This window comes from Rhinatrema bivittatum, chromosome 9 (genome assembly GCF_901001135.1).
Source record: "Rhinatrema bivittatum chromosome 9, aRhiBiv1.1, whole genome shotgun sequence".
Classification (NCBI taxonomy): Eukaryota; Metazoa; Chordata; class Amphibia; order Gymnophiona; family Rhinatrematidae; genus Rhinatrema; species Rhinatrema bivittatum.
In genome coordinates, this window is record NC_042623.1 from 233360356 (window position 1) to 233371126 (window position 10771).

At 38.1% G+C, this 10771-nt stretch overlaps 1 protein-coding gene across 1 annotated transcript in view; it reads left to right on the forward strand.

The window, feature by feature from the left end:
* The window catches only part of BDH1 (3-hydroxybutyrate dehydrogenase 1), a 90932-nt gene extending 80600 nt beyond the window's left edge, over positions 1–10332 (forward strand). Inside the window, exons 6-7 of the mRNA XM_029617177.1 lie at positions 4349–4501; positions 7006–10332. Of these exons, the coding sequence (XP_029473037.1) occupies positions 4349–4501; positions 7006–7475 (623 nt within the window). The 3' untranslated portion in view covers positions 7476–10332. The remainder of the gene's footprint in view (positions 1–4348; positions 4502–7005) is intronic.
* The last annotated feature ends 439 nt before the right edge of the window (positions 10333–10771 follow it).

Here is a 10771-nt window from a genome sequence, read left to right on the forward strand (position 1 = left end):
AAACAGAGTGGAAGCAGCTGGAATGTAAAATTTAAGATCTTAGTATTCATTTTTAAAGTGTAGCATTCAATTGTGCCATCTTCCATCATATCACTACTGAAGGTTTTTACTCCTTCACATGTATTGAGGTCCTAGAATAAAAACCTATTTGAAGTACCCTCCGTTAAAATGTACCAGTTACGTAAAAGTCGCGAGTGTACTTTTTCAGTGGCCGGTCCTGAGCTCTGGAACAGTTTACTTGCCGATATGTGGTCGGAGGTTTGCATAATGTCTTTTAGAAAAAAGATAAAGGTATTTTTATTCAAGCAAGCTTTTGGCAAATAATAGCATGCCAAGCAGGGCTTGACTTTATGATTGTCATATATTTTTAATATCTTGCATTCTGATTTCTCACTTGTTTCTCAAAGATATTATTTAGTTAAGGGCAGTATAGGTTTATGCAAGTTACTGTGTTATTGTTTGTTTTAGCTTTTTATTGTATTTTATCTGTCCCTTAATTGCAGCTGTTTTATAATTTTAATTATTTGTTTATTTTTACTTTACATGATTATGAATGATTCACTGTATGTCACCTGGGAGTGTTGGATAGGCGAGTTATAAATGTTATAAATAAGTACTCGTCTTCAGTCTGCCTGCGATGGGAGGTTTTTGCTAATGAGAGAGAATCTCCACTGAAGAGACAAAATAATTGATATCTACTTGTCAGCCTAGCAAAACTTGAAATTATCAAGAAAAGCAAATTGGCTCCACTAGGTAGAGAGAAACCAAATCAGAGAAGCGCAGTTGAGAATGAACAACATAACAGTTTTAAAAATGCATGTTAATATAACTATGAAGAGTAATTCAATATTACACCTGGACTCGACCATCAGTACTCAAACATCGATTTTATTAATGAGTTTGTAACCGTACTAAATTGGCACCTGTTAGAATGTATGATAACCTACCTATACATATCTTATTTTGTGCCTGTTTGTAAACCGTTGCGATGGTACATAACTTAGCGATGGTATAGAAAAGTTTTTAAATAAATATTTATAATATCAAGAAACTCTGAAGGAATGAAACATATGTATATACATGAAAATCTGTCCAGGAACTTCTCAGGATAAACCTCTCATAATATATAAATGACTAAGGCAAGGTATCATAGATAAGGTGCTTGGGTGACTATGAACACAGTCAAAATGTGAGCAAAAATGTTTGAGTTGGTTGGGACTTTAAATTTTGATTATATTACAAAATTGTAAAAAGTTTTCCTTGGCATGGACTATGATTATACTACAGTATTCACATTATGACTGTGTTCATAGTCATCAAAGCACCTTGTCTATGATACCCTGCCCTAGTCATTCACATATTATGGGATGTTTATTCTGAGTATTTGCTGGGCAGATTTTCATTTATAGCTTAGGTGCTGCCATCCTTAGCTAAAATTCTATGAACACATTAAAGACAGCTCACTGTCTTCCCTGAGGAATGGAATTTTGCATTTGTCAGAGAAAAACTTCAGAGGTCAGCGAGTGAAGCTTTGTCAACAGTAATAAAGTGCATCAAATGTTCTCTGATTAACTTTGGTCTTGAAAAATCGTAGTTCATATATTAAAATTAGAAAGGGTTTCATCTTCAGTAAACAATTCTACATAACGAAGGCATTGCTAATCATTTTCCTTTAGAGGGAAGCATAATGGTTAGCAGTGTATGCTGGTGCTCTAGCAGGCTTTCTATCCTGACCATGGCTGCTCTTTCTTGAGCAGGGCCCTTCACTTTCAGTTTTTATTTTATCTTGCCTGGGAATTTCAGTGTTAGAACAAAATAGAAATCAGTGAAAAAATTACTTGTCTACTGATTTTTCTCCTATGTGTTATATCAAATTCATTATTCCACTGACTTCTTTAGGTCCATATTCAAAACCCATTTAGACGGATAATTTAATAGTTATCCATCTAAATGACTTACCCAGTTATAATCAGCCTTTATCCATCTAAATTCTAGATGGCTAATAATTTAGCTGGTTAAGTTAGGGTCAGTTCAGGGGCATACCTAGGAGGAGTTGAGTTAGCTGGTTAACTTAGCCGGCTAAGTCTGGTTGAGTCAAAGAGCTGTCCTAAAGTTAGGAGGCTATAGTTAGCCGGCTAACTAATTAACGGGTCGATACAGTAAAGTCTGCGGGAGAGCGGGCGAACGCCTGCTCTCCCAGCACGCGCACCGGCGCCGGCGCCATTTTGCTACCTTTGCCCTCACTATGTCATATGGGCGACCGTCGCCCGTATGACATAGTGAGGGCAAAGGTATCACCGGCGCCATTTTGAAGACTGGCAATACGGCCCGCGTGCAGGAGGTCGCTCCCGGACCCCCGCTGGACTTTTGGCAAGTCTTGTGGGGGTCAGGAGGCCCCCCCCCAAGCTGGCCAAAAGTCCCTGGGGGTCCAGCGGGGGTCCGGGGGCAATCTCCTGCACGCGTGACGTCGGGAGCCAGGAACCAAAATGGCGCCGGCGCTCCCTTTGCCCTGTCACATGATAAGGGCAAAGGGCCACCGGCGCCATTTCTCAACGCAGCCGTGGCCAGAGAGAAAGGGAGATCGCATCTGGACCCCCCCACTGGACCCCAGGTAATTTAAAACATTTTGGGGGGGTTTGGGAGGGTGGGGGATTTGTTTTAAAGGTTCGGGGTGGGTTTTAGGGGTTTTTTGGTGTGCCGGTTTTCCCGCCCTCCCCCGATTTACGATTTTTAACGATTTAAAAAAAAAAAAAAAAACCACGACGATAAGATTTCCCTCCCCCCCCAGCCAAAATTGATCGTTAAGATGATCGATCACACGATTCACACCTCTACTACTAGTCTTAACCATTTTCTGGCAACAAGTTTCATAGTTTAATTGTGTGTTGACTTGAAAAAAATACTCTGTCTTAAATTTGCTTTTAATCTTCTACCTATTAGTTTCAGGGAGTGTCCCTTAGCCATAGTTCTATTTGACAGTGTAAATAATTGTTCCCGATTAACCTGTACCAATTCTCACATAATTTATTAGGGAACACATCTCTATTTATATCCCATCAAAATAATCTGTTCTTCAAGCTGAAGAGCCCTAAACTGTTTAGCCTTTCTTTATAAAGAAGTCAATCCATCCTCATAATCATTTCATATTTGAAGATTCTTTTTTTTCAATTCTTTATTTATTGCTTCTAAAATCATAAACAAATAATATAGCCAGTTACCATATCATAGCTTCTGATTGATATTTTATACAAAAGGAAAAACAATCCCATATCAGTATCTATTTTCTCAATCAGTCACTTATATTAGGCAAATACAAAGTAAAATCTTTATATTTCTTTGAGCGTAATTTTAAGGTTAAACGTACAAGGCAAACATTATCTAGGACCATTACTTTAATATTTACTACCGGATTTATACCTCTAAAAGGGCTTTGAGATCTTCAGAATTTGTAAATATATAGTTTTTCCCTTCTAATTTTACGATACATCTACATGGATATTTAAGCATAAAATAACCCCCTTTGTCAATTAACCCTTTTTTAAGTGATAAAAATTTCTCTCTCCTTAACTGGGTTTTTTTTAGCAAGATCTGGAAATATCCATATTTTATCCCCATAGTATATTTCAGAACGATTACGAAAGAATGATCTCATCACATTATCTTTGTCTGTAATGAATGCAAATTGGACCAACAAGGTTCCACGTATTTTAACCACTGATTCATCTTGAGACTTCTGCAAAAGGTCAGATAACTCCAGTGATTCATCTTGAGGTTCTTTTTGAACCAATTGTTCTTTTTCACCTTCTCTCACCTCTTTACCCAATTGATCTAATTTACTTCCCCTATCTCCTGATCCTAAATAAAAAGCCTTAACAATAACAGGTAAACAATTATCTGGAATCTTCAAAACCTGTTTTAGATAATTTCTAAATAACTCAGTTGGTTCTAGCTTTTTAATAATAGGGAAATTATTAACCCTTAAATCCAAGGATCTAATCGAGTTTTCAATGTTTTCTATTCTTTTATTAAATTCCTGTTCAGTATTTATTTGATAAGCATGTATTTTCTCTATTTGTGAGACCCGGTTATCTATCTTTGCTATTTCTTTCCTCTGTTCTTCCACTTTTGCAGGGTTCTGAACAGATGAATTTGTGGTTTTCATTACCTCTTTTGTCAATTTATTAATTGATAAATCTAATTTAACCAAGTAATTCCACACATTCTCCAGTGTTATATTGGCAGGTTTTTCTAGTATCTTATCTGTTTTGATTATTTTATCAACATTTGAAGATTCTTAATACTGGTAGGAGACCTTTCTTAATGTCTGATATTTGTGGTTGCTTTCTAGGCTTGTGGGGTCTGGTTAACAATGCTGGAATCTCTACTTTTGGAGAGGTTGAGTTCACAAGTATGGAGACCTACAAAGAGGTAGCTGAGGTCAACCTGTGGGGCACGATCCGAGTGACCAAAGCATCCCTCCCACTGATTCGGAGGGCCAAAGGTGAGAGTGTATGGGGAATTGAATGTATCAATGAAATGGTTTATAGTTAAAAAAAAAAAACTTCTAGGTCACCAGTTCAAATTTGTCTCATGTAAATAGTGACCAAATGTTGTTATCCACTGTAAGCCAATTAATTGCCTGTGTGAATTGATTTGTTGGCATCAGTCAAGTTTCCAATAGACCAGTGTTCCCTCCCCAAAGAGGCCAAAACCTGTTTAAGCATAGAGACTCAATTAGCCTGCTCTCCTAGATGGGGTCTCCAGGTCAGTGTGGGGAAGCTTACACTGCCACATTCTATGCTGTGCAACTGGAGGATTTCAGGCTTTATGTATTGTCAGTTTGGCACGTTTCATGAGCATTATTACATTTACTAGAAAATTTATTTATTTATTTATGTATCGTTTGGTTTCGCCATCACAACGGTTTACAAAGTTTCGATGTTTAACAGAGTGTTCAAAATTCATATGCTTGTTAACATATTTATCTTATTCATTATCAACATAGATTGTACAGGTTAAATTACGTGCTTTAGATTGGTTCTGCATGTTTATATGGGCCGGTAGGGAGGTAAGTTGTAGAATAGAGTCATAGGGTGTTTTGTTAGGCTTTGGTGAACATCCAAGTTTTTAGTTCTTTTTTTGAAGGTTTTTAAATTTTGTTGTTTTCTCAATGGAATATTTAATAGACCTTTGTTAGCTGAGCGGAGATTTCAGTTTGGAGAGTGGAGTTTTATGGATGCACTTAGCCAATTTGTTTGTTTTTCATATATTATTTTGTGTATTATGGATAGTATTTTGTAGTCTATCCTATATTTTATTGGAAGCCAGTGTAGTGAGAAAAATGCATTTTATTTATAAAATAGTATGCACTATTCTTGCACAGTAGTTCTCTTGCTTGTTCTCCTGCCATATAGGGTGTTTAAACTTTAATTCATAGGTATGACATTGAACCTTTCAAAGAAAACTGTATACTGTGCAGTATTTCTGCAATACACATCACTTGATAAGCAGAAATACTGTTGGAGTAGAATAACAGAATAATTATAAATAATGTGAGTTTATGCATTTATAGCTAAGCTTAGCTTGTAATATTCTTGCTTACCAAGAACTCAAGATTTACTGTTTGGTCATTATCTTTAAAGTCATTAAGTAGCTGCCCTGAATCTTTAAAAGTTATTGGTATGAAGTCATAGCTTTTCCCCTCTTCAGCAAACCCAGTCAACTGTATAAGAGCATAAGATATGTCATACTGGGTCAGACCAAGGGTCCATCAAGCCCAGCATCCTGTTTCCAACAGTACCCAATCCAAGTCACAATTACCTGGCAAGTACCCAAACATTAAATAAATCTTAAGGTACTATTGCTTATTAATTAATGGCAGTTTATGGATTTTTCCTCTAGGAACTTATCCAAACCTTTTTTAAACCCAGTTACACTAACTGCTGAACCATATCCTCTATCATTGAATTCCAGAGCTTAACTATGTGCTGAGTGAAAAAGAATTTTCTTCAATTTGTTTTAAATGAGCTACTTGCTAACTTCATGGAGTGCTCCTTGTATTATCTTAAGTAAGTGCATTCAAAACGCGCGTCCAACCCCCTGCAAAACTAATAGCGCTCATCACATGCAAATTCATATTCATGAGGCTATTAGCTAGTACCCCCCAATCTAAAAAAAAAAAGTGCACCTGATGCCACATTTTAACGCCCAAAATCTAACGTCAGCCCAGAGCTGGTGTTAAGTTTTGAGCACCCCAATCCCTGCTCAGAAAAGCAAAAAATACAGTTTTTTTCTGGTTTCTCCTACTTAATATTGTTGCGATACTAGGCAGGAGGAACTAGAGAAAGCTGCAACAAAAAACAAATACTTAACAGCTTTCAGGTTAGGGAAAGGGACGCTCAATTTATGAGCATACATTTCTCTAACCAATGGCTGTACACGGGTTAGGAAATTGGATGCTCAGAAATTAAGTGTTCGTTTTCCTTATCTGCGCACAGCCACTTCTGGACGCTCAATGGCATGGACATGCTAGAAACATAGAAATGACGGCAGAAGAAGACCAAATGGCCCATCCAGTCTGCCCAGCAAGCTTCACACATTTTTTCTCTCATACTTATGTTTCTCTTAGCTCTTGGTTCTATTTCCCTTCCACCCCCACCTTTAATGTAGAGAGCAGTGATGGAGCTGCATCCAAGTGAAATATCTAGCTTGATTAGTTAGGGGTAGTAGCCGCCGCAATAAGCAACTGCTAGGAACATGCAAAGTATCCATTACGTGTCCTTTTTAGCGCGCCAGCTCATTAGAATATTAGATCAAGCACCCAAGAGAGAGGATGTGCGTGCATTCAAGCAATGTGCATCTAGGCTGGTCGTACATTTTTTGCGTGCCTGAAATTGCATTAGCCCCTAAATGAGGTGCAAATGTTTACTTTGAGAAGTTTCATTAAGAAATTTTGTTCCCATCCATTATGATGATTTAGTTTTGCTTTGTGTTTCATCTTCCCAGGTCGTGTAGTTAACATCAGCAGTATGTTGGGTCGATTTGCCAACCCAGCTCGATCACCTTACTGCATCTCCAAGTTTGGGGTGGAAGCTTTCTCCGATTGCTTGAGGTATGAGATGCATTCTCAAGGCGTCAAAGTCAGTATCATAGAACCTGGCAACTTCATAGCAGCCACGAGCCTCTACAGCCCAGAACGAATTAAGGCCATTGCAGAAAAGATGTGGAATGACCTCCCAGAAGTCATTCGCAAGGATTATGGAAGGAAATACTTTGACGAGAACATTGCAAAAATGGAAACGTATTGCGACAGTGGTTCAACGGATACGTCTCCCGTCATCAACAGCGTCACCCATGCTCTGACCTCAACAGCTCCTTATACCCGTTACCACCCCATGGATTATTACTGGTGGCTTCGTATGCAGATCATCACGCACATGCCTGGAGCCATCTCTGACAGAATTTATATTTACTAGGGTGTCTGAAATAATGCCACGTCAGTCCACCATGGTATGTAGAAATAAAGGTCAAACAACAGGTTATAGGTAATACCTTTTTCTTGAATTGACCTAATATAGTTCTCTTTTTAGTTGAGCAGTTCCATCCTGCTCCTTTGGGTTTCCAGCTCAAGAAGAACGTCCTTTTTTGGGCTACAATGCAGAACAACTACCCAAAATTTTTTCCCCTTATTTTTTTAATCCCATTCCCAACTCAATCCAACCATCACAGGACAGTCCGCAGCTGGGCCAAGGGGGCACTGTCTCTGGAACCCCGCTAACATGGATCTTGTCTGGCCATGAGGTGTCACTGTTGAACAACAGCTGGGACTCCCCTTCCTTCCAGGGACAGTGAGCACTGCCTCCACAGCATCCCCAGGTCCCAGCCGACCCAGGGAACAGACGCCTGACCAGAAATTCAAAACTTAATACATCTGTGACCAGCTTTCAAATTAGACTTCCTATAGTGGGTTAGTGCTGACTGATCAGCCTGATGAAGGGAGTTTAATTCCTGAAAGCTAGTCCTGAATATGTGAATTTCATCCGGTAAAGAGGTATTACCTGCAACTTGTCTATTCATCTTGATTTCTATGTAAAATAAATAAGTAATCAAGGTACAATTTCCATAACAACAAATTTGTTCACATGATTTTTTTTAGCTACAGCTTAGGGTGCTAAATAAAACAAGCTTTGAAATGAATGTTTTACAGCCTTAGGGGCCAATGTACTAAATCGCACAAAGGGTGAATTGTGCATCTTATTTGTGATTAGCATTATTTACCCATTTTAGTGTGCAAAATTTTGGTATTTGACTTGCATACTTTTATATGTGCAAAATGTTATTTAAATTCATAGTTAATAAGTGACTGTGATGCAAAATTATGTAAAGCAGGTTATTAGCTGTGAGCACATAGTAAAACAACACATGGAAGTAACTTCACAAATCGGATTTTGCAAAGCTTTAACTACACTTCATTGAGATGCAGTTGAAGTTGATGCAAAAACGTTTATAGCAAAACTACACATGGTGTTCATCTCCTGGGTTTCTTTGCATTGAAGTCCAGGCAGGAAAATAGTGGACACAAAAGACTAAATAGTGTGTGCAGTTTTGCTTTGTTTAGAGCATCATCCTCTATGTGTGCTAAAGGCCAGTCTAATGCAATAATTTTTTTAATCAGATGTCAAACTGACTTCTTACATTGTATACTTTGTGTGGAAGAGCCTTCAGAATAATCATGGTCAAGCAGGTTGACAGTCTCTCAACCTATTGATAGGTTTTGGTCTTGGTGCATCCAGCTGACTGTCCTGGATGCAGGGACAGTAAAATATACAGTGCAGGGGATTTCAGGCAGTGTGTGATGGGACATCGAGAAAGCTTCTTTGAGTTTTGCTGCTAGAAATGAACACTAACCTTCTTAACTTGAAAAATTAAAAAACCTAACCATTATGTTGTTTCTAATTATAAAGTTCTAAACAACAATTTATGCTGGCAGACATTTCATCAGCCAGGCAGAATATTAACGTGCGTGTGGTGCACCTAAATCTTGGGTGGGGGGTGTTTCTGTCTCCCTCCCCTCCATTTAATTATATCTTTCTTGCCAGCTGCTCTGGATCCTTTTAGGCCCCATGGCAGGTTTTACAGAAACCAATAAGGAAGAATGAGTTTAAAAACATTTTCAGAAAACAGCCTTTTGTCAAGAGTGTGCGGCACGTCTCAGAAATAGTATGTTCAGACCAAAGCCATCATGTCCTGGAAGCAAGGCACCTTATTGAACTGCTGGACTTCTGGCTCTGAGCTAGCTGCCTCAGCCCTCCATGGTGAGAGGAAGACACAGTGCTGATCAACCAATCTTCCTTGGTTTCCCTTCTTCAAATATAGCTTCTAGGACCTGTTTGCAGCTCTTAAGGACTTTTTGGCCATCCCCGCTTCAACATATTAATAGCCAAGAGCAGGTGGACTGGCAGCACTGATTGCACTTTTTCCACACAGCGTTAATCTACTAAGATCACAAAAGTTGTTTTTGTAATAGAACTGTTTCCCCATTTTCTTTGTTCAGTTTAAGAATACTGTAAACCCATGCAGCCTTCAGACTTTCATCTTACAGCCGAGCACTTGCTCATATGTATTGCAAGCACAATATTTTACATACTACAAAATCGTAAAGGCTTTAAACTATCAAGCTGTGATCTGAAGAAAAGACCTACAGGGTCTCTAAAGCTCAGTCATGACTGCACTTTTCTTGTGTGGTACCTTTTAAAGAGGTACCACAGCTATAAGGATTCCAGGTGTCTTCAGGACCAACACACCTCCTAGAACTTCATAGCATTTGTCTTGCTAAGGAAGTGAACAGTGCCTCAGCTTGTTTTAACGGTGCTGTACTGAATCATCTTCACCCCCTCCCCTCAAGTGTATGTGACATAGGAACCAGCAGCAATAGAGTTTATAGTAAATCTGTTAAATCTACTGGTAGTTACAAATGAATCTAGTAAATCTATTGGTCAGTAATTGTAATGTCTGTATAATCTATTAAGGATGTTCTGGAAGGAACATAAAGAAAAATAACTGCAACTTCAGTGTCAATTGAAAAGTCACTCAAGAATATTGAGGGCTTATCCTAGGTATACAGGGAATAGAAATATAAGAAAATATGTAATGAAGACTGTCCAGTCACGGCTATTACAAAAATGTCACTTTTACTGAAAGATGAATAAGGACATCAATCAGAATTTTATTGTTGGAGATAAGGGTTGTAGAGTTTCATAATGTGGTAGCCAGAAAGTGTAATCCTTGTGATTAACATTAAAATGAATGGCAAATGAAGCTGCAGTCTATCTTTCCTTTTTGTCGTAACATGGTAGGTGATGACCAAAAAAAAGACCAATTGGTACTTTCAGGCTGCCCAATTATGAGAAACATGCCATCATTCTGGCATGGGCAGGCATTAGTGATGTACCAAACAAAGAACTCCCTTCCGATTTGGATGTGTAGAAGTAAATGTCAACAAATAAGTTATAGATGAAATCTTTTTATTATTATTTATTCATTTTCAATTATATATATCAAGAATAAACTTGAATCAGTAAACAATGAGACAGTTAAGACAAATAATAAAGGTATACATTAACACAAAGGAAACACACATTGTCCCATCTCATTACATTCTCAGTCCTCTATAAAGGAGGATCCTACCGTTATTTTAGGGAACAAAAGGAAATAGAAATTCCATTCTAAATTATGAAGAAATAAACTAGCACAAGGGGGGTATATATTCTGT